The sequence below is a fragment of the Littorina saxatilis genome, linkage group LG1, assembly GCF_037325665.1.
Source record: "Littorina saxatilis isolate snail1 linkage group LG1, US_GU_Lsax_2.0, whole genome shotgun sequence".
NCBI classification, from domain to species: Eukaryota; Metazoa; Mollusca; class Gastropoda; order Littorinimorpha; family Littorinidae; genus Littorina; species Littorina saxatilis.
The window spans coordinates 87159247-87184323 of NC_090245.1; the positions used below are offsets into that span (position 1 = coordinate 87159247).

Below are 25077 nucleotides of genomic sequence, written 5' to 3' on the forward strand. Positions count from 1 at the left end.
AAATCTTCATTTTTTCCTTCAACGACAGCTTTGTGGAATAATCTTCCAGAAAATATACAACAAACGCAGTCAGTTGGTGAATTTAAAAGGTATTTGACCGATGGAGATGTTGTTGTTCCACCGTATTATTATTTAGGCAACCGCCAGGGACAGGTACTTCACAGCAGGTTGAGATTAAACATGAGCGATTTGCAACAAGACTTAGTTAACCGACACCTCTCTGATAATCTAGAATGTACGTGTGGAGCATGCCCGGAAGATTCTGAACATTTCTTATTACACTGTCCAAAATTTAAAGAACATAGAACCATTTTATTCAATAGTCTGCCAACACACGTTCTGGACTGCAAAACACTCTTGTTTGGAAATACTGATTTAACTATATCTTTGAACACGAAAATATTCTCTGTTGTACAAGACTATGTTATGTTAACTAATCGCTTCGGCTGATATTATATTAACTGTGCAATTGATGTAGCCAGGCATTCTCTCCCTCCCTCTCTCTCTCTCTCTCTCCCTCTCCCTCTCTCTCTCTCTCTCTCTCTCTCTCTCTCTCTCTCTCTCTCTCTCTCTTTACCCTATTTGTATAAAATATAATTAAAGATTACCAAGATAAGTGTTGAAGCTATCATTTGTTCGCCATGTTTTGCTATCTGAATGTGTATTGATTATAAGTTCAAGAACGTGTCCATAAGCAATCTGCTTGTTAACGTTCTCAATGTTGTTATTGTTTGAAACGTGTGTATGAGAATTTGAATAAACACGCTTAAACCAACCCACTCCTGCACCACCTCACCCCCATCAGAAGCGTCCAAGCCGGCGTGTAATCACGGACAGGCAGGCGGCAAGAGGCAAAGCGAACGGTCCCCGGGCGGCCCCGGGTTCCAGTCTGTGGGCGCACCCTTTAACTCCTTCATTACCAAGGCGTCATGGCGGAATGGGTTTCGCCCGCCCCTCGGGCTTCCACGCTAATTCGGATGCAAATGATCGCGCCATGATCGCGTGACCAAAACAGTTAGCGGCCTATGGAGGGAGTTGTCTTCGCCTTGTCTTTGCCTTGGCTTGGCTTGGCTTGGTTCCCCCTCACCTCACCTACCCCCCCACCCTCCCCCCCTCCCCCTTCGTGTCTTCTGCGGATGTGCTAGGTTCGAGAGACGTTCCCTTGTTTTTCTCTGCATCCCTGTGAGCGTCATTGTGTGTTTTTTCCCCATATTTCTGTTTTGTCGGATGTGGTTATTGATAGCGGAGTTTTGTTTGTAATAGTTTTGTTCCTCTCCACCGCCCACCCATCCTCCGCCTATACCCCCTCCCGAGAAAAGTAGGCATTGAAAGAGAATCTTAAAATAGAGCTTAATTTACAAACTTTACGTACAGAAAAATATCAGGGTGTTAAGAGACAGGGAATTTTTCCCAGACGTTCCATTGCACACATTTACAGGAAAATATATGATTACATAGGATACACAAGAATGCCAGGTACAGGGATGTGCATGAGTATAGCCTAGTGTATGAAAAGGACAACACTGCATGGCGGCTTTAAAGAAAAAGGACCAACAGAGGCTATAGCAAAGCTGAAGAAATTTTGTTTACTACGTCAGCATTTTTTTTTAAATCCACTAAAAACTCCCAAGCTCCATATAGGAGACAAAGTCCACCGTCGTCATCTTCAACAACTATCCTTTTTTTCTCAGCGGCAAAATACTTTTAAACGTTTATTTTCATAAACTGTAGCAAATTCTACAACCGCCATCACTCGCTAAAAAACCAATGTCCTTTTAGTTGCTGAAAACTCGTCTCTTGTTCTGAATTCTCCAACCGGCCAAGTTGTCTGCGGAAAGATGGCTTCTTGTCCCAAGAGGGGGGAACCGTGGTGGTCACTGCACGCATTCGTTTGGTAGGACACGCACCTCTTGCTGAAGCTATGGCAGGAAAAGGGTGGTGGGGAACTGGGAGGAGGGAGGAGAGAAGAGGCCAGAGAGAGAGAGAGAGAGAGAGAGAGAGAGAGAGAGAGAGAGAGAGAGAGAGAGAGAGAGGGAGAGAGAGAGAGAGAGAGAGAGAGAGAGAGAGAGAGAGAGAGAGAGAGAGAGAGAGAGAGGGGGGGATGGAGAGAGATTATAAAAAAGAGAGAGTAAGTGGGTGAAAGAATGAACGTCGCTTGTTCATTTCAATGCTTATTATTCTGTAACCGAGTGCCGTAACACTACGATCACCTCGGGAGGCGAAGTGCAATCAAACAGGATTGAAAATGTTAGGGCCAATTTCTTAGCCCTATAAAAACTGTTATGCAAACCTGAAGGTTTCCATGAACATACAGACAATCAGAAACCACCAGACCCCATCACAAACAGAATTCCACAATCCACCGGTGTTAACTTTAGGGCCAATAACTCGGGTGCAGAGTCTGCTGTGAAAGGAGCGGTAGCCTCCCCTGTCACAATTCTATCAGGTGCCATTAGGTTGGTCCTGCATAACTCTCACTTTATTGTTGCTGCACACGTCGAGTGCATTTAGAGCGCTTACTTTCCTTTGCTCCTCAGATCTATGGTCTACACGTGACAATCATGAAACACAAAATGTCTCCATGGATACCACCAAAAGCAACTCTGCAATAATGTTGAGAATATCCGAAACTCAGAACAATGTTTTCAGTTAGCTGATTAGGAATGCATATAAGTTTGATTGTAAGTTTTAGTTCTGTTCGCAACTTTGTTAGCCAGAAATACACAGTCTATCACGCATCTATTTTGCTTGAAAACTCAATGTTATCTCCATACTTGGACATATAAAACATTCTACCCTTCTTGTACCTGCATGATGCATGCAGTCATCCTGAACTCGGGTCAAATGAGTTACTTGGCTTCGGGTCTCATTTATCCCTGACAGAATGCCTTTGTTTTCCTTCTCTGGAGAGGAAATCGATTTTTTTTTTGATTTTTTTTTTTTTACATATTTAGAACTTTTCGTAAGGTGTTATGGATATAAGCAGATTCGCGATCGTCGATTATTATTTTTCATGGTGTTGTGTAATTTTTAAATTACAAAAGAATTGTTATGTAAGACAGTTTCAAGCGAGCTATCTTTTGCGGATGTAATTACTGTGCAAACAACTCTAAATATGGCAACAGTGTCACGTGATAATCAACTTTGTCACGTGATCATAACAAAATGGCTACGGAGCGGACGAAACTTTTTCCGTAACCAGTTGGGCATGATGCAACAATATCACGGTCTCCTTCCCACAGCATTCTCAAAATTTCGACTTGTTTTGACCTTAGAACGATGTCTTTATCACAACTGTGAAGAGCAGAACCGAGATCACTGTCGAAGTCGGCCATTCTACACTCACGTTCGTCTTTCGTCTTTTGATCAGAAACATTAGCGAAAAACATATTGGAGGATAACTCTGTATTCTGGTTTTGATAGATTTCAGCTTTTAGACACTTTCTTTCCCTGTACTCCGCGTAGCAATTATCCATCCTGTCAGAGAGACATGAGCGATAGTGTGGACCGATGATTATCAGAACGGCATGCAGATCGCTCTGTTTTTGTCGTCTACAAGTATCGATAAAGGTGACACAAGCTGACATAAACTGTACGACAAAGTAGAAATGGTAAACAAAGAGACGTTGTATACACTACAATGTCTAGCTAAAGCGCAGACTGGCATCGTTCTTACCCAACAATCGCAACGTAATCCCTCCCGCAAAACCAAACGCTTTAAACCATTAATAAATCTAATTGTTTTGCTTAATCGAAATCTTGATGATGATTAAGATAAAAAAAAAATTATTTAAGGTCATTCTGTAAAAACGTAGCCGACATTTGTTAAAGAAAACAAACATACGCAAACAAAAATACAGATGGACACACACTGTACCCAGAAAGACATGTATACAGTTTTAATGTATCCTTTAACATCGTATCTACATCCAAACACAAACGAGTTGAGGTAGGCTATACTGTTGTCGAGCGCACAAGTCATCCCCCGCACAAGCCCAACCCCAACAGTCCGCCATCTTGGTCAAGTTGCGTAACTTCGTGGGCAATACCAAAGTCGCGCCCCTTGTATTATTACCGCCAATATTGTGTCCCTTTGTGCGGCGTGTTGGTTCGCGGCGGTCCGCGCTAACTGCCGTTAATTTCCCGCCAGCTGAACCGGCCTTCTTGCCAGCTAAGCCGCCGACACTGCCCCTTGTGTTTTCTCCATTAATGTGTTTTCCGTACAACCACGCTCTCGATGACTGCTGAGCAAACGTAGTTAATTAAATATTTTTGACGCCACGGCTCGAACGTCTAATGACCGGGGTGAGTGTGTGCGTATGAACACAGGCTCCCCCATGACATCAATGAAAGGATGAAGGGGGTGGGGGGATGGGCCGGGGTGGTCTGGTTAGGGTATAGGTGGAGGGTTGGTCTATCGAGGCGAGGTTCAAGCCCATGCTGTGACCGTTACTGTTCTGTGAAGTGACTATAGGGAGTTGTGACTTAGTATACACTCTCACATTATATGTGTGCTGCGATCTTTCTTTCCCAATTTTACCTAACCTGGTTCAAGTGAAAGAAAATGTCGAGCGAGCCTCAGGTCCACGAATGAAAAGTCTGCATGTTTAACTCTGACCCTATGCATTGTTCAATAATTCACAATGATGACAATAATGCCACAACTGAAGCAGCAAACCTATAGCTACAATATAGGTTCATTGATTTGCGCGCCTGTTGTCAGTCTATAGCCTTTCTGCGTGTGGTCCTTTGCAAGCAATCGCAACGCAACGTAACTCAGCAGTTTACAATTATGAGAAGTCGGCGACTTTATTACATTGTATCAGTGGTGTCATTTTGTTTCATGATTTTGCGGCATGTTTACCGTCTTTACGTTTCGGTCGAAGTCTTTTTATATTTAGTCAAGTTTTGACTAAATATTTTAACATCGAGGGGGAATCGAAACGAGGGTCGTGGTGTATGTGCGTGTGTCTGTGTGTCTGTGTGTGTGTGTGTGTGTGTGTGTGTGTAGAGCGATTCAGACTAAACTACTGGACCGATCTTTATGAAATTTGACATGAGAGTTCCTGGGTATGAAATCCCCGAACGTTTTTTTCATTTTTTTGATAAATGTCTTTGATGACGTCATATCCGGCTTTTCGTGAAAGTTGAGGCGGCACTGTCACGCCCTCATTTTTCAACCAAATTGGTTGAAATTTTGGTCAAGTAATCTTCGACAAAGCCCGGACTTCGGTATTGCATTTCAGCTTGGTGGCTTAAAAATTAATTAATGACTTTGGTCATTAAAAATCTGAAAATTGTAAAAAAAAAAAAAAAAATTATAAAACGATCCAAATTTACGTTTATCTTATTCTCCATCACTTGCTGATTCCAAAAACATATAAATATGTTATATTCGGATTAAAAACAAGCTCTGAAAATTAAATATATAAAAATTATTATCAAAATTAAATTGTCCAAATCAATTTAAAAACACTTTCATCTTATTCCTTGTCGGTTCCTGATTCCAAAAACATATAGATATGATATGTTTGGATTAAAAACACGCTCAGAAAGTTAAAACAAAGAGAGGTACAGAAAAGCGTGCTATCCTTCTTAGCGCAACTACTACCCCGCTCTTCTTGTCAATTTCACTGCCTTTGCCATGAGCGGTGGACTGATGATGCTACGAGTATACGGTCTTGCTGAAAAATGGCATTGCGTTCAGTTTCATTCTGTGAGTTCGACAGCTACTTGACTAAATATTGTATTTTCGCCTTACGCGACTTGTTTCTTCTTTTATCCCCCCTCTTTTTTCTTCTTTTTTTTGTGATTATGAAATTGACTCTATTACATTGTATGCTGTCATTTTGCTTCATGCTTTTGCGTCATATTTGCCGTCTTTGTATATACGTTCGGCATGGTCGAAGTTTTGTTTTTCTCTTTTTTTTCTCTCTCTTTCGCTTTTCTTTTTCTTTTTGTGTTTATGACACTGGGTATGGGTCCAGTTCATGTAAATATTGCATAGTGCCTGTGATTGGGTGAACAGGATTCCATGAAAAAAGCTCTAATGCATTGGGAAGGATAGGGTAGGCGAGAATTGGATAGGACGGGGGGGGGGGGGGGGGGGGGGGGGAGCTGAACGATCAGCAGTGAGTGATAAAGGAAACAGGACTATTTTTGTTGCACAAGATTAAATTTTAGAAGACAAAGAATAATCATGAAATAATCATTGAAGTGCCACATAACTGATCATTCTATCAGAGACATAGATATATATGTATGTCTCTGGTATTATTATTTACTGGCAAACAAGACAAAGTTAATGTTCCGGTTTTGGTGTTACAAGGAAATACAAAACAGCTTTATATGTCTTCCACGGACTGTTCAATGTGTATAGGGAAACCCCTCCCAGATGCAAAGATGTATCATATAGCGCCGGCAGAATTAATATTGTATACATTTAATGCGATATATTCATTCGCTACATTTGGTTTAAGCGTGTTTATTCAAATTCTCATACACACGTTTCAAACAATAACAACATTAAGAACGTTAACAAGCAGATTGCTTATGGACACGTTCTTGAACTTATAATCAATACACATTCAGATAGCAAAACATGGCGAACAAGTGATAGCTTCAACACTTATCTTGATAATCTTTAATTATATTTTATACAAATAGGGTAAAGAGAGAGAGAGAGAGAGAGAGAGAGAGAGAGAGAGAGAGAGAGAGAGAGAGAGAGAGAGAGAGAGAGAGAGAGAGAGAGAGAGAGAGAGAGAGAGAGGGAGGGAGAGAATGCCTGGCTACATCAATTGCACAGTTAATATAATATCAGCCGAAGCGATTAGTTAACATAACATAGTCTTGTACAACAGAGAATATTTTCGTGTTCAAAGATATAGTTAAATCAGTATTTCCAAACAAGAGTGTTTTGCAGTCTAGAACGTGTGTTGGCAGACTATTGAATAAAATGGTTCTATGTTCTTTAAATTTTGGACAGTGTAACAAGAAATGTTCAGAATCTTCCGGGCATGCTCCACACGTACATTCTAAATTATCAGAGAGGTGTCGGTTAACTAAGTCTTGTTGCAAATCGCTCATGTTTAATCTCAACCTGCTGTGAAGTACCTGTCCCTGGCGGTTGCCTAAATAATAATACTGTGGAACAACAACATCTCCATCGGTCAAATACCTTTTAAATTCACCAACTGACTGCGTTTGTTGTATATTTTCTGGAAGATTATTCCACAAAGCTGTCGTTGAAGGAAAAAATGAAGATTTATATAACTCACTTCTGCACAATGGAAACTTACGTTCAAGAGGGCGTCGTCTGTGGTAAGGATTTACATCAGAAACCAGGACCGGCAGTTTGGAATATAAATATTCTGGGGTTAAACGATTTACAATTTTATAATACAGCAAAAGTTTATGACGACGTCGCCTTTCTTTCAGGGGCACAAAACCCGATTCGTTACACAGTTTTTGGTGGCTTGTGCCACGTACTGCACCTACAATGATTCGGATAGCATCGAGATGCAATGTCTCCAACTCGTCTGCCAAACACTGTGTACAGTTATCCCAGATAACGTCCGCATAATCAAACAATGGTAACATAAAGGATTTATATATAACTTCAAGTGATTTTCTGTTTAAACGATGCTTGAATAAACCAAAGCACGCAATTGACTTTCTACATTTAGCAATTAGACTTTTTATGTGGGAATCCCATTTACAATTACCTTGTAGAGTGACGCCAAGGTGCTTGTGATTTTCAACATCAACTAAGTGTGCATCTTCGAAATACAATGGTGGAAGTAAAACATTTTGTTGCCTACAAATGTCCAACAATTCTGTCTTTTGACAATTAAAAGTGACTTTCCATTTAGAAGCCCATGTGCGAATTTTATCCAAATCAGAATTCAAAATCTCTGCTCGTACATCATCGTTATCTAAACTTAAATACATACTCGTATCGTCTGCAAAGAGTTTCAACACTGATTCGAGACCAACACCAATATCGTTAATATAAATGAGAAATAAAAGAGGTCCTAAGACAGAACCCTGAGGGACACCAGCAGAAGGGGTAGCATAACTTGATTTGGTTCCTTTCAATACTACTGCTTGTCTGCGATCGCTCAAGTAATGTTCAAACCAAACAAGCAAGGGACCTCTTATACCTATCGCCTCAAGCTTGTGGAGCAGACCGCGATGCCAGACTTTATCAAAAGCTTTGGATACATCAAAAAATATTGCCTGTGACATAATGTTTTTATCAAGTGCAACACAAAAATCATCATATATACTCAATAGTTGATAAACAGTCGAATCACCAGCAATAAAACCAGATTGGCAGTGTGTAATCAAATCATAATTTTTCAAATAACCAAACACACGGATTTGTATACATTTTTCAAGCACCTTCCCAATACAACTCAGCAAAGAGATTGGACGGTAGTTGGAACAAGCACTCCTATCGCCTTTCTTAAAAATGGGCGTAATGTGAGCAGTTTTCCAGACAACTGGAAAAACACCCTCAGACAAGGATCTGTTAAAGAGAACTGTAAGCGGTGGAACGATAACAGGTAATCCATCTACAAGCAATTTATTATGTATTCCGTCAGGGCCCACGGCCTTGGATAAATTTAAATTCCTTAACACTTGGACAACTTCAGCTTCTGTTAATTCAAAAGTCGATAAAGATGTATTACACCAATTTGCCTCGGGCAGGGGATCGTCTGGATTTTCAACTTTAGACTGGCTTTCAAAATAATTATTAAACAAAATCGTTTTTTCACAAAGGTTATCAATAATTTTTCCATTATCTTCTAGCGGTGGAATTTCGTTACATGCAACACCTTTTTTCTTCAAGAAGGAATTAACAAGTTGCCACCAATTTTTGCTTCCGAAGTTCTGTTTACAATTTATCCTCTCATCAAGTTCTAGAAAATAATCTCTTTTCCTTTTACGAATTTCATCTGTATACTGATTTCTAGTCAGGCGGAATAATGCCCACTGCTCAGGTGTATTTAAGCGCTTAGCAACTTGATGTATACAATTTTTTGCGTTTCGTAATTGTAAAATATGTTCAGTCATCCATGGGGCATCATCTTCACGTACTGTTATTATCTTAACAGGCATACATGTTTTTGCAACACGGAATAAATGTTCAGAAAACAAGGCAGCAGCTTCGTCAATGGACGCATTTAAAACTGTGTTCAAAAGATCAATTTTGTTCAATTCAAACAAAAATGTATCAACATCTAACTTGGCATAATTATATATAGTCCTTTTGAACTGACTTTTTTTAAATCTCTGTGACGTTAGTTTTACACATGGCACAGAATGGTCACTACAAATGGGGGGTAACACTACAACTTCACTGATTAAGTTTATACTCGTGGTCAGGATCAGATCGATGCATGAGGATTTAGTTTCTGTAATACGTGTGGGTTCAGTAACGAGCTGGTGCAGATTGTTTTTTTGTATTAAATTAAGAAAGTGGGGAGATGGATTATTCAAAAAATCTTCGTTAAAGTCTCCAAGAATTAGAAATTTATGTGGTGTTCTCATTACTTGCTTTACAGATTCGTCAACCAAGTGCCAATAATCAATCCGAGAGTCTGGTGGTCGGTAAAATGAACCAACCAGCACAGTTTCTTGCAATAATTTAGTTTCTACCCAGACTGCTTCAAGGCCTGGAATTAACAAATCAGGCCTTGGTTTGCAAATAAAATCGTTTTTCACATAAACAGCTACCCCTCCATATCCATCTGGCCTATCAAGACGCACTGGGGGATGAAATCCTTTGAGGCATAAACTGTCGTTTGATATCGAGTCACACAACCAAGTTTCTGACAAAGTCACAATATCGTGCTCTTTAACTTCACATTGTAAAATATCAATCTTGTTTCGCAAACTACGTACATTTATATGCAAAATAGAGGTATCTTTAACATGCTCTCTACCAGGCGGGCCTGGGTTTGGGTGGACATCTCCTGACAATAAAACTATCAGCAAAATGACAAAAACATGTGTCACAAAACTATGCACGAATATAATGTTCCAAAGCATATGCCCGTAACGCTTACTTCCAATTGGTTGACTAAAATAGGAAGGTTGCGATTTTGAGTCGGGTATGGGGTTTAAGGGTGTGGAGTTGAAACATTCAATATTTTTCTCGTAGTACACACACAAGAAATGTGCATGGAAAAAGATGAAGAGAGCTGTTCGAAAACCATTTTGTCCGTGAAAAACTAAAAACATATATACCAGGACGGTGTCAAAATCAAGAAAAAACAATTTTTGCGAGCACCTGGCCGATATTGCGTAAAAACAACCAACCCTGGATCTGAAATTAACGATGTCTAAAGGCATTCAAAATTTAGGTTACAACTTCTTTGAAGAAGAAGAACCAGGGCTGGGCATCGGTAGCTAGGCATGGGACAAGCATCAGTGAACGGGTCTCTCCCTCTAAAAGGGAATAACAGTGGTTAAGGAGCGAAAAACAGGGGAAAGCTATAGCAAAAAGCAGGTAAACAAAGAGGTCATAAACGTTTTTATACAAAGTAGGAAAACAAAATGAATGAACATGACACAATTTTGACATGGTCCTGTCAAAATCGCTGACGCGGCTGTCGGAAAAAAGTTGACAAAATGAACGGAGATGAAATGGTCCTGAGTGTATACAACATGAAACAAATGACGAGGAAAGAAAACAACTGTTTTTAGTCATTTGAAGCAACAACAAGAACAACACTTACTAAGAAATAACGTTTCAAGCATCCAGCACACGAAGCAGTTTTACATGTAAGTCGATGTCGCGTAGTTTGGTCGTGACCCATCAATACACTTATACATCCACACAAGTACACCTACCGAAAACACACACACACACACACACACACACACACACACACACACACACACACGTCTTCAAGGTAAGGCAGCAGAGTCGTGGAACAAGGATCAGAAAATATTCTTCAAGCATGCAAGTGTCAAAATAATGCTCGCACACAGCAAAACACTCGACGCATTACGCTGGTTTCATTTATAACACTCACACACACACACACACACACACACACACACACACACACACACACACACACACACACACACAGACAAACAGACAGACAGACAGACACACACACACGCACACACGCTACATTTAAGTTACAACAGTCGCACGTCTGGCTCATATAGTCGCATTTCATTCTAGCAAAATATTAGTATAAAACAAATTATATAAAGATTCACAAAATGTGACTTTGACTGCAAGAAATGCATCCCCTCACCCCCCCCCCCCCCCCCCCCCCCCCCCCAGCTTCAAATACATACTCGAATCAAGCAAAATTAATCAATTAAAGAATAAAAACTCTGTATACATAAACCAACCGTGAAGTATTATACGAATGCGGGAAAATAACACAGCACTTTGGAAAAATAAAGGGGAAAAGCATCAAATAAAAACAAACCCAGACAGACACAAACAATCAAAAGGAACAACCAATTCGTGACACCTGAACTCAAAACCGATTACGACAATCAGACCTCTGTTCTACCTGCATGCATGCGAGAAAACAGCCAAACAAACAACCAACCAAACAACCAAACAACCAACCAAATAAACAACCTATGTTATCAGAATGTGTATTGATTATCAGTTTTAGAACGTGTCCATAAGCAGTCTGCTTGTTAACGTTCTTAATGTTGTTACTGTTTATAATGTGTATACACGAAACTAATAAAAACACGCTTAAACCAACCTATGAAACGAAACAAAACAAAACCACTAAGCTCCCAAACCACATAACCATCGAACCACTATGTAAACCAAACAACCCCGAGGAATTGAATCTTCATCCAAACCACATTATCTCTCGAATCAGTGCGTTTGCTTACCTGTACGCGTGATTCGGTGAGTCCGATGCGGAGTGCCAGCTCTTCCCGCATAAAAATGTCCGGGTAGTGTGTCTTGGCAAAGCTGCGTTCAAGCTCGTTCAGCTGCGCAGGTGTGAAGCGCGTGCGATGACGTTTCTGCTTCTGCACGTGTTTGTCATCGGCCCCAACGCCCTGACCTTGGCCTTGACCTCCTCCGCCACTGGTCATGTCCTTGACCTCGTTGTTGTTGTCCTTGACCTTGTGCATGATGTCGTCGTGGTGATGGGGTTTGTAGCCTGAGAACAAAGTGAAGGGATATACATATTAAAACAAATCAATATAATGGCCACAACCCTAGATTGTTTTAAACAGAAAATCTGTAAAATGATTCCGATTTTCATTGTCTAAAACATGCATCGGCCTTGGGTGTGTTCAGTTGTGCGTATGATCCTCCAATCACGATTTAATTGTTCTGATTCATTTATCAAGCTTGAGCAAATTGCACTGAAACCACAATGTCTCGTTTCCACCACGAGAGGCTTACCGCCACTCAAGTTCACTTGACTATACGCCAGTTGAGAACAACAATAGCGTTATTGCTTCAGTGACTTTGAAACTATATACTGTAACAGTCTGACAACGACCTACTTTTAAATGGATATCACTAGCTGGCATTATTTGCCAAAGTGTTCAGCGATTTCTAAAGAAGATTCCAAGAGATCACAATAACTTAGAGTTTTCTTTCTTTTATATCATGCATGCAGTTACAGATGAATGCTCTCTTTCAAAATTCAAAATTATAATTTAGACTAGCGCGCTTTAAAGATGTTTATCATGAACGGGTACTTGGCGAAATAAAACTGCGCGTGCACCTTTTGCTATATAAATTTCTGACGTCACAGATTCCTTTAATTTCCTTTTTTGTGTTTAGATACATGTATAATCTGAAATATTGATGTATGAATAACCGTGATATTACACACAACTGGATGAAAAGCATGGAGAGTGGGAAGAAAAAAAAGTGTGTTTCAAAGAAAGGGGCTGAACATAATTATATTCTTTTGTGGGTGTAAGTTTGAGTCCTGTCTAGCAAAGGCTACATTTTTCAAGAGCTGATCATATATATATTTATCAAAAATTAATATTTCCAGAATAGACTTACTTTATTTTTAGAAGAAATAAATCGCAGTTGAATGAATATTTTTTCTTTAAAAAAAAGTGTTAAACTGACTGCCGTTATTCTTTTTTTGGGGGCCAATATTATATAAAAAGTACAGAAATATGATTTATCTTCACTTATAATATTGGGGTAATTAAAAAAAATTCCTAGTCGACTATCTATGACACTGCAAATCTTTGCGAAAGACCTAACACTTCTTATGTACGCGGATTTCAAAATCGTGCTGAAGTAAAGTATAACTACAATTTCCTGATCCCATAATTATGTGTACTTTGTCACTTGTCAAAAAATATCGTGAGAAGGTACTGACATTTTTTTTTTCGAAGCCAGAAAAAAACAAAATTATGCATGTGCAGTCGCCTGAGAAAGTTTTTATTTTATTTTATTTTACTTTCTTTCTTTCTTTTGTTTACTCTCCTTTCCTTTCTATACTCCTCTATTTTCTTCTCCACTGTGCATGTCGTTTATTTTCCTTTATCGGGTTATCTGTGTTTTTCTGTGTTTTCTTTTAATTAATACAACGGAATGTTGAGATAATGAATTTTGGCTCACATTGTATTTGCAGGAAAGAAAGTAGTAACCTTGTTTGATTCTATATGTTCCATTTAGTACTCTTTCTTTGTAATAAATGTAAGCCTATTTCCTTCTTTCTTTCCTTCTTTCTTTCTTTCTTTCAATTCGTTCTTTCATTTTTTCTTGCTTTCTTTCTGTCTGTCTTTCTTTCTTTTTTCTTTTTCTGTTTTTTTCTAATTCTTTCTGTATTCATTTCTGTATTTATTTCTATGTTTCTCTTTTTATATTTCCTCCTTTAACTTCTTCTCTTTCTTTCTCTTTTCTGTTCCTTTGCCTTATTTGATTTTGTTCTTCTCAACTGCCATCTATAGCAGTCTTCCAGCATGTTTCAGATTTGTTCAAACTCTCCTTCACGCGGTTTTCTTTTCGCATCTTTTTTTCGTTTTTTCCCCCCTCTCTGCTTGTTGTTTTAATTCATTTGCATTCATCTTTTCAAGTTTATCATGAAAAACAATAACGGTATTTAAGTTTATGGAACATTTGTGACCCTCCACCACGAAATGAGTCGCATGTCACCTTTGCATGATTTTCATATTTTTACATTTTCCTAAAGAGTTTTTTATGCTCTATCCAGTGGTGAAAACCGTTTTAGAAAAGAGCAAAAACTGTTTGAGTTATTAGCCTGTGACTAAGGTGACCCTCACACTGTTACCAGACACTCCCCGGACTAATAATTATTAAGCCTAGCGCGGAACCGCGCGAGGTGACATGCGACTCATTTCGTGGTGGAGGGTCACATTTTATCTTGCAGGCAAAACGAAACACTCACATGCAAATTCGTCGACCATTTGGAATTTGCCTGTAGTAGACGGACATTGTCTTTGGAAAATATCTGTTTTGGATTTCAAGTTTTGTTGTTATTGTTTTGTGTGTGTGTCATTTTTTTTTAAGTTGATTATACTTTGTTTTGTTTATGCATCCTTTCCTAGTTTACTTGATCTGTTTAATTTATTATCAAATGTCGGGACTTTAGATTTTCTTTCTTTCTTTGTATTATTAATCAAAACGCTTACTATAATCGTGGTCTTCTTTGATGGCTGCAAGCGTTCCTTCTTTGGTTTATCAAGTATCTTTAAAAAAAAATAGTTGTTCATGCAGTTGTTAAAGGCAATGCGGCAACATTATTCTTCCTTTCCTATCTAAAATGTGTTCTTTCTGTACTGGATATTCCGCTTTTCGTCTGCCTGATATTTGTTCTTTTTTCAAATAAATAGTTTTCTTTAGCCGTGTTTGTTTCATTTTTATCGCCATTCTTCGGCTTAGAATGTCTCATCTCTTTTTACAATTTATAATTTTACTGTTTGGTTTTTATTTTTTTTACAAGATTTGTTTTCCGCTCTGTAAACTTAATAGAACACCGCACTGAGGGCCTCCCGCATCATGTCCTCCTGGTTTTTTTTACCAGCAGGCATTAACTTTTGAAAACTGTTTCGTTTTTTGTATACTTCTTCTTCTATAGTCGTTTTGGCAGACAGGAAGTTTAACTAAGCATTGTTTCTTCTTCCTTGCAAGAATGACATATCACTTCTTTTTTCATCAACATTATTTCGTGTACAAAATATTTTCTTTTAAACTAAATAACTAAACGACTGAATAACTAAATAAAAATACAGGAGACTCCCGTATTGGTTAGTATGGAGATAATCGACTAGAATAACATTTGGATTTATAAATGGCTGACAAACAATCTCAAAAGACGGGCGGTCGGGCGGACGGACCAAAGCACGGACGGAAAGAAAGAAAGAAAGAAAGAAAGAAAGAAAGAAAGAAAGAAAGAAAGAAAGAAAGAAACAACGAAAAAACAAAAAAACAAAAAAAACAAAAACACAAAAAACAACAAAAAAACAAATGAAGTATGTCTATCTGTCTGCATCTCTCTCTCTCTCTCTCTCTCTCTCTCTCTCTCTCTCTCTCTCTCTCTCTCTCTCTCTCTCTCTCTCTCTCTCTCTCTCTCTCTCTCTCTCTCTCTCTCTCTCTCTCTCTCTCTCTCTCTCTCTCTCTCTCTTTCTTTCTTTCTGACACACTTATAGGTTTGTTACTAATACTATACCAGTAAGGTGGCATTGCTGCACGCAGTTTAGTTCTAATAAAAAAAGGAATAGAGTATCATTTAAATCACACAGATATTATATAGATGATGCAGGGCATAGGGATGAATATCCTCCCTTATGCATATTTAGTGCATGATCGGTATGCCACACTTGCGGTTTCAAGATAGAACACTTTGTTTTATAACAAGTCATTCTGAAAAAATCCCTCGAAGTCATAATAACATTAAAGGTGGTTGTCTACATTTTTGCTTTTTTTTCAATAATCTTATGGTTAGATTTCGATACCAAATTATGTCAAATGATGAATGAACCATGGGGAAAAAAGTTATAGAAAAAAATATATGTAAAAAAAGATTTTATTTTTGGCTAACGTGACTCACGCTTCCAATATTTTGTTTTCTGTTTGCTGAGAACATGTGCTTTGCCTAAAAATACTGACCAATCAAATTTATGTCACTATGCTTATAGCCACGCCCAAACAAGTGCAGCAACAGCTTGACACTGGAGCGCTGTCCACGCTTTTTTTTATAAACGCACGAAATGCACGGGATTTGAGAGGAGTTTTGCGCTTGGCATTTTCCAAATAAGGATATCCTACTATGAGCACTACGCTGGAATACTACAATGAATTTTCAAACGGCTACACTAGCTTTGTCTTTCCTGATCGAAAGGGGGTGTATTTTTTATATTAGTAGATAATAGACTCTGCATTGTAATGGTCAAATGGCGATTTCGGTATAAAAATGTAGACAAGGACCTTTAAAATCTCTCGAAAAAAAATAATACACAAACATATTCAAAGAAAGAAAGAAAAGAAACAATTTGCGATATGAAGAAGAATTTCTTCTCATATTTGCATGAGTAGAAGTGCATGTCCAAGCAACTTTTTTTTTGGTCGAAGTATAAGATTCGTTAATGATTCAAAAGTTATATATACCTGAATACGAACAGTACATGCAGTCATATGAAAGGGAACGGAATCTGTCTGTACAGTATTAAAAATACGGTAGCCGCGCAGGGTGTCAGAAGTTCCGCTGAATAACACTATGAACGGATAGAGCATCGACAACTTTTATAACCTTGATCTTAAAACTGTCGCAAAGAATCATCCGGCAGTAACTTGACTTGAAGATGGAATGTGGCTAGGTCCTACGAGTCATGTCGAGAAAACGGTAGAGTTGAAAGTTCGTTTTGGATTATGATTTCTCAACAATTTGATGATCAGTGAACCGATCGGTGTTTCTTTTATAGCTGAAAAACTGCATAAAATTGCGGAAGTTTACTAAAAAAAATACAGAAATACGAAACTGAAATTTATCAGAAGGGATACAGAATCACGACTATAAGTCCAATGATGCATGGAGGCGAACAAGAAACGATGAGTATTTGTTGTTACCGAGAAGTTAGATGATGTCCAAGCATAGTGTGGCTGACGTGAAGACCAGAACACGCTGAACCGTATATAGTGAATAGCCTCCACCCCGAACTGACAACGCAACAACAACAACAGTCAATGTTGGTGTAGTAGTAAATCCTGGAAGCCAGCTTGGACAGTGGTGACGATACAGATATGGACACGCGACAAAGTCCTGTCAGGGCGAACAAACGATGGTTTTATTTTGGGGCGTCAAATTTCGCCCCATTGTCGCCGGCACGGTGCGGATGGGGAAAAAGGAAAATAAAGCCGAGGGTGGATTAAGACTGACGGGTGTGGAAAAGCGCAGGCACTGGCCGACAGCTACGGGTGCTAACAAGGCAGCAGCGGCAGAACGTGCGGCTTCCATTTTAGGGTAAATGAATTAAATCAGAGCTAGCTCCTATCAGCACCCTCGGTGATAATTCCCCGTAAATGAGCGGAATTGGCGGTAAGTTGGCTGGAGCGGCCTCAAATGAAAATGGATGGGCAAGTCGCGGGCTCTAACTCGGGTGCAGGAAAAAGAAAACCACGTATTAGCTAGTCCAGCTCGGCAAAGAAGATGACGACGAAGAAGAAGAAAAGTGTCGAAGGCGAGTTTTGAGGTCGCTGGCGAAGAAACAACACCGCGGAGGATTAGAAGAAGTTGTTTTCTCACTCACCTTGCGGCCCTGTGCTAACGAGAGCGGTGTCGGTCTGCATGTTGACGAAAGCAGCGTTGTCGTCGTTGTGCTTGGCCAGGGAGCCGCCGCCGGGGTCTCTATATTAGCCCTGTAGTAAGGAATGGCGGCCACACACACAAGACTGGGCAATTATCAGACGCAATTTTTTTCACTTGTCATCTTCGCTTCCAAGGCCCCGCACGCGCCTGCCCGCCCGTTGATTGGCTGATCTGTTTCCATTACAGCAGTCTCTCAAGCTGGTTTAGCTGATTAGCCATGCAAATGGGAGAGGTCTGGTGTCAGAATGAAATCGCTCCAGTTTCATCAGGCGGCGAGGTGGGGGCTCCCGCTCTGCAGCCTTGAGGGGCGGAGCTTAGCAAACAGGCCACGCCTACTAAACTGCCACGTGCTGGTGCGTTTTCTTTGCTACTGCGAGGCCCTCTGCTTCTTTGCCGTGATCATCATCACGATATGACTGCCAGAATCATTGAAGCTCCCGTTAGTTCAGTAGTCTCAACCCACACGCAGCAAACCCAACTGTCCCGATCTCCTGTAGGAATGCCAGTAGACAAAAACAAAAATGTATATGATAAAAACATTGAAATAATGGCAATAGGACTAACTTTTGAGAATTTAAAAAAAATATCATACACAAACAAAAATTCCGTTTCGCGCCCACAGTTAGACATTAACAAGAGATGTGGGGACTCAGTGACAGCTTGGTGACAAAAATGGGGAAAATAAAATTGTCCTTAAAGTTCCCCTTTTTGTTGATTTTAATCCGTTTTAATTTGACCTAAAACACATGTGTTGAATAATGAGAGATACACATGTGCGCATTTATTTTGTACTGTGTACATGAAGATAGGAATAAAGAAAAGAATAACCACACAAAATAAATAAAAGGGAGCAATATATATATATATATAAATACGTAACCTGAAAGTCCGCACATTACGCCGAGTGAAGAAAAACAATGGTGTGGACGATATTCCGCGATAACATAATAATATAAATGACACGAGACTGCAAACTCCTTTCCTATACTTAAAGCTTTATATGAGATTCACATGCTTTTACACTCAGTTTATTTGAAGAGTTTCAACTGAGAAGCTTTTCTCTCTCTTCACCGCACCGAACATATGATAATAATGAGTCTTTTTTTTCTGAAATAAATGACTGACTGACTGAATTAATGAATCAATCAGTTAATGAAGAAATGAAGCAACAAAGCAATGAAGCAATGAAGAAATATATAAACGAATTAATAGATACAAAATGAACTAATAAATAGATAAATAAATGGATTAATACATGAATAAAAATTTTAAAAAAAGATAAAGAGATAAATAGATAAATAGATAAAAAGATAGATGGATAAACAGAAATATATATAAATAAATAGATAAGTAGATATATAGATAAATAAATACATGAATAAAGTAATAACTTGAATAAATAAATAAATGAATAAATGTAGGCTTATACAGGTTTAACGAGTACATGAATGAAGACACGAATACATAAGCCTACATACGAAGTAATATGATAAATACAAATATATATATATACATTTATATATAATAATATAGTGTTCCTTTTTCTGGAGTTTTGTCTGTCAATATAGACTCAGTATAAACACTTTAACATATTAGCAGAAACGGTATTCACTTGCCAGGATATAAGGTGTGACTAAATACATAAAAATGTATCATGTAAGTAAAAAGTACCAATATGATATCAAAGAAGACTGAAAGAAAGCAAAACGGACAAAGGAAGGCAAACGAAAAAACACCCCCCGCGGGTTAGGGGGAAGAATTTACCCGATGCTCTCCAGCATGTCGTAAGAGGCGACTAACGGATTCTGTTTCTCCTTTTACCCTTGTTAAGTGTTTCTTGTATAGAATATAGTCAATGTTTGTAAAGATTTTAGTCAAGCAGTATGTAAGAAATGTTAAGTCCTTTGTACTGGAAACTTGCATTCTCCCAGCCGGTAAGGTCATATATTGTACTACGTTGCAAGCCGCTGGAGCAATTTTTTGATTAGTGCTTTTGTGAACAAGAAACAATTAACAAGTGGCTCTATCCCATCTCCCCCCCCCCTTTCCCCGTCGCGATATAACCTTGAACGGTTGAAAACGACGTTAAACACCAAATAAAGAAAGAAAGAAACGAAAAAACCTCCCAGACCGCTTGACTGTGCATGCATGAGCGGATGTATTTCAAGATTTTTGATTTTGACATGATTTCAGAGGGAGAAACAAAATGACGACTGAGATACACTGTCGGTTCGTCTTTCAGTCTCGCACTGCATTCATTGAAGAGACTTTGACACGCTTGCAGAGTCAAACAATTTGTCCTAACGCCCCATGTCACGCAATAGCGCTCAGGCAAGGCAACAAAGTGATTCTTTTCTCGTCCAGTTAGCGACAGGCCTCATCTCTCTGGCCTGAGCCTTTCACAGCTCGGACACTGGCCATAGCGGACAGTCGGGTGTCACAGAGGGTGATGACCGCTGAGTTAAAGGCTATGGTTGTCATGTTCTCTTCCATGTGTTGACCAGCGCAACGTACGGTTGTCATGTATTGTTGACCAGTGGATTTGCTATATGAGCCAATGTCAAAAGGTGCTGTCTGACAGCTTCGAAAATCAAAGTACATCCAAAGTAAAATGACTGGTGTTTTGAGTTGCTTAACACATTCAGTATATAGTTTCTAAAGGAGAAAAGGGAAAATCTTTCACAACGGCTGTGTTATTTGGCCGTTAAGTTGAGGCTTGACGAGTGTCTCTTGTGGCATGTAAGGACATAAACCTGATTTTTTCCATTTTTTTCTAGAACTTTCATTTCTACTGAGCTCGCATATGAGTATTGGGATGTAGATTAAATATAATCAAGTTAAAAGCGCATAAAAGAAAGAAATTAACAATGTTGTGGAAAAAAATGAAATTTGATAAAAAAAGTGTCTAGTGTGACATTGTGATGACAAAGCTTAAATTAGCCAGAAATGGTACCAAACTTCAAAATATAGTGGTTATTTTCATTGTTTTTCCTTTTCACCGACAGTTTTTGTTCAAAACTGGTTCTTTTGTGTATCTAGTTGAACAACAACATTTTTTGGAAGCTTTTTTAAAGTTTGAGTTTTTGTGACGCAAAGAGTCACGCTAGACACGCAATTTTCAAACTTTAATAATTTCTTTAAAAAGCGGACAAATGGGACGAAAAACACACAGAACTATGTATTGGGGTTCATGCAATCATTTGGTTTAAATCCAACTGCCCAGAAAAAAGCTTATTAGCATTTTTTCTAAAAACTATCGAGAGTACTCAAACACCTTGTCAAAATACGTCCCTAAAAAGCACTAATTTGCGTAATTAATGAGGAGCAGAATTTTAACTGTTTATAGTTAGTCTTTGGTTTTTCTCTGCGATCATCTTTATTCATTAATCTCTCAGAAAAACCAAAAGTTCCATCTGAGTGTACATTCAGTAAATAGTTACAGAACTTATAAAATACCTAGCGTACCCACAGCACCTTTTGACATTGGCTCATATATACAAAGTGCCAGACGTTTCTGTGCGAGGTATCATGGACCAGAGGTGTCGCTATACAGCCGTCTTTACATTGTGGACCACTAGTTCTATTCAGCATCCAATCCCAAACACAATATCTGTCTTCAGACCTCTACTTTTTGCATTCGGTTTTCGCTGGACCTTTAGAAATATTGATCAACGCTTCGTGTCACACTGTGGTTAAGTTTTCACGCAGAGTTTTGCATTGTGATATGAGACAAAGTAACGGGAACAGCAGTTTATTCTTTTCCCAGATGACATCAGTAGAATAAGTATCAAAATTGTCTGGCGTCCTGCAAGATATATGTTTGGACAATAACGCTATATATATCTGACACCATTGATTCTAAGTTTAGTAGCACTGCCTTCATCCAAGCTAAATCGTCGCTCCCCACCAACATGTTATACACGTATAAGTATATGTTTTGTTTGACTAATTCATGTATCAAGCAAGAAGAGTTTGAGCAGTTGATCTAAACGCAAGGAGAATTTGCGGAATTCATATTCAGCAAGAAAAGTTTGATTGATTCATCACAGCTATAAACTGCATGCCTGCATCGTTCACATAACACTAACATGTTCATGTATGGGTAGTGCAGAAAAAAATCAGGAAAAATAAAAATAAGAAGAAGGTATATATCTAATAATTATATATATATATATATATATATATATATTACTGGTTTGCCCTTTGATCACGGACAGCTTGTCACAGCAGGTGTCATACCACCACCTGAACTTCTTTTTTTCTCGCGGACTATATAATTCGCCCATTAATTTCCCCCCTCGCTTATTTAAAATATGTATGTATGTTGTTGTTGTTGTTGTTGTTGTTGTTGTTGTTGTTGTTGTTGTTGTTGTTGTTGTTGTTGTTGTTCTTGTTCTTGTTCTTGTTCTTGTTCTTGTTGTTCTTGTTCTTGTTGTTTACATCAATAACCGATTGAACCACCACCTCAATCATATATATAATATACTCGCTTAGTGCATATGATTTCTTGTGAAATATGCGCCTTTTATAGTAAAACAAATGTAATCAGATCAGTTATTTGTTTGTAATCACGAAGTCGCTATATTGTGTGTGGTCACTTATTTAAATTTTAATTTTTTTAATTGTTTTGCTTTTAAGAAGGTTGTCATTTTTTTCTCATAAAATAATTATTTCCCCACACAAACATGCGACTTTATGCTAGGAAAACAAACAACACAAGTTCTATTGTAGTCTACTAGTAACAGTGACAGACAGTTGTGCATAAACCATGCAGCAATTCAAAATGGATGAACGGATGGGCAGACAAGCAACATGCAATAATATAACATCAACGATGCGTTTATTCTTGCTTGAACAGGGGTTTTACTAACAACAATTCACGCAGCAGCATCTGCTTAACATCTGGGACATTACTATCTAAACCAATTGACTTTACAAATACTCCTGAAAGTACTTCAAGCAAAACCTAAAGCTACCGACCAACACTAGAGGAAGCTCTTTTGTTATATGCACATCTGCAGCACGCATGCTCAATAGCCCACGTTTTCAAGTTGCCGGTAGCCGTGAAGACGAGAGTGCGATAGTTAGATTTGTTGCACTTTTCGCGATACTCAGACATACCGCGTGATGTCAGAGAGAGATTGTATAGGTATAGTCGGAGGCGCTAAGATGCTTCTCAACTGGAAGGGGTATAAGATACCAACATTATTGCACATCTGGCACCGTGCGATATCAGATGTAATCGGAAGCGCTAAGATGCTCTTGAACTGGAACCAGCATAATGATTGTAATTAGCCTTTTGATTCTATACTCAATTTCCGACAACAAGGATCCGGGAGAATGCCTTGTTCAACATGATGAATTCGTCCTCCGTTTTACACAAGCAGCATCTGTTGAACAGCATTCTTAATAATACATTGATAAGCTTCTGTGAAATAAATTGTCTAATATGCACTAAGAAGCCAAATCTAAGGCTACTGCAACATTTTTAAGGTCGCTTTAAACGCAAGGCTCATGGCTTCCGCACGTTTTCGTATTATGGCCCTCAGTTATGGAATTCACTTCCCTTTCAATTACGTCACTCTCCATCCATTTCATCTTTTAAGTCCAATTTGAAAACTCACTTGTTCCAACAACATTACGGATAGTTCCTTAGCATAGGGTCTGGGGATGTGAGATGTGCATGATGTGTTGTTTGAATCTGACAGTGATTGTATGAATTTGTTATACATGTATTGTTGTCACGCGCTTTGAACTTCTGATAAGGCGCTTTATAAATGCCCGTTATTATTATTATTATTATTATTATTATTATTATTATTATTATTATTATTATTATTATTATTATTATTATCATAGTAGCTGAATATTTGCATATTCATGTACTATGAGAGTGCGATATAATTATATACTATATTTGTCGCACTTCTCAAGCTATCATATTGTGCAATATCACACACACACGCATGTCAAGGTATTTTCGCCTATCCATCTTATCATTTTCTGATTAGTTGATTTGAAATTACTTTTTTTAAGTCTAGTTTTGTTTATAGCTTGTTTCTTGATTTTATCATAAGCTGTCACAATATAAACTGTTGCGCATACCTGCAAATGACTTATTATCATACCAACTGACTGACCAAAAGAACTATACTAAATTACAAACAAACCGAATAAATGACTGACTGAAAGACTTAATGAATGAATGAATGACTATGTGACGTCTGCTTCTCGTTCTAGGGCTGATCAGTGTTTAACAGAGACAAGTGCAAAGAAGTAATAAGAAATTTAATAATTCTGTACTTTCAAAAACATGCACGTGATCATTCTTGCAGACATCAATCCCTTTCTCTTAGAACCTTCAAATGAAAGTTTTATAGATTATGATTTCTCTGGTGTGATTTCACACACACGTAACAACATTGTCTTTCTTCTTCTTGTTGCGTCGACGTTTAGCATCGAAGAGCGGAACGTACTTCTTCTTCTCGTTGAAAATGTATTTCGGTTTACACAAATGAAGACGTGATGGTGTGTTAATGTTCACAAAATATAAAGTAGTCTACTCATCATGATAAACTCGATCTGGGTGACACTTGGGGACGTTGGTGGTTCCTTCCGTGGTTACCGCTGACGTTGCCCTTCCCACAGTGTTCACACGACATCATTTACACAAGCATTGTACACCCCTGTACACTTGCACCTTCTGCAACACACACGTGCAATATCTGTTATTATCAAGTATGATTTCCATCGATATCATTCAATTTGTTTCTCTAAAACAACACAGAAACAAGAGTTCACAGACTGACACAAACACATGGAAAAATGAACAATACCTGTGTTTTCCTGTGAATCAATAATGTTAAAATGTATTAGCGTGTTTTACCTGCGGTTAGTGGACCTTTGGAGATCGCAAAAATGTGGAAATCCGTCCACGGAAGGTGAAACATATGCTGGTGCAATCTACGTGGCTTCGTTGATTGCTGCCATCTTGGAGTCAATGAAACGGTCAGAGCATTGCATCCTAGCAACCTCAACTGAATATATGTACAGTTCATATTCACGAATTAATACCAATGCACGCTGTTTTCTTTTGCTCTCTTCGTTTAAATTTCTTTCCATGAAGATAAACACATTCTTGCCTTGTACGCTGTACTAGTTTTGGACTAATGGCGCGAGCGTTGACGTCATATGTATACAGTGTCGTCATGACGTAGTCTCGGTCATTTAACCTCGTTTTGTGTACGCAACTAGTGAAGTCTCGATTAATATG

General features: G+C 38.6%; 2 protein-coding genes and 1 long non-coding RNA gene across 3 annotated transcripts in view; all 3 read right to left on the bottom strand.

The window, feature by feature from the left end:
- LOC138982774 (homeobox protein orthopedia-like) overlaps positions 1-17870 on the bottom strand; it is a 33061-nt gene extending 15191 nt beyond the window's left edge. The window contains exons 1-2 of the mRNA XM_070356107.1: positions 17746-17870; positions 11887-12161 (exon numbers count right to left, since the gene is read on the bottom strand). Of these exons, the coding sequence (XP_070212208.1) occupies positions 11887-12161; positions 17746-17785 (315 nt within the window). The 5' untranslated portion in view covers positions 17786-17870. The remainder of the gene's footprint in view (positions 1-11886; positions 12162-17745) is intronic.
- LOC138982854 (furin-like protease kpc-1) overlaps positions 1-25077 on the bottom strand; it is a gene marked incomplete at its 5' end in the record, with an annotated part of 381789 nt that overhangs the window by 91059 nt on the left and 265653 nt on the right.
- Positions 24076-24951, bottom strand: LOC138958492 (uncharacterized). The gene is made up of 2 exons (XR_011453419.1): positions 24691-24951; positions 24076-24507 (listed from the first exon to the last, which is right to left on the bottom strand). It is a non-coding gene; the product is annotated as an uncharacterized lncRNA (long non-coding RNA).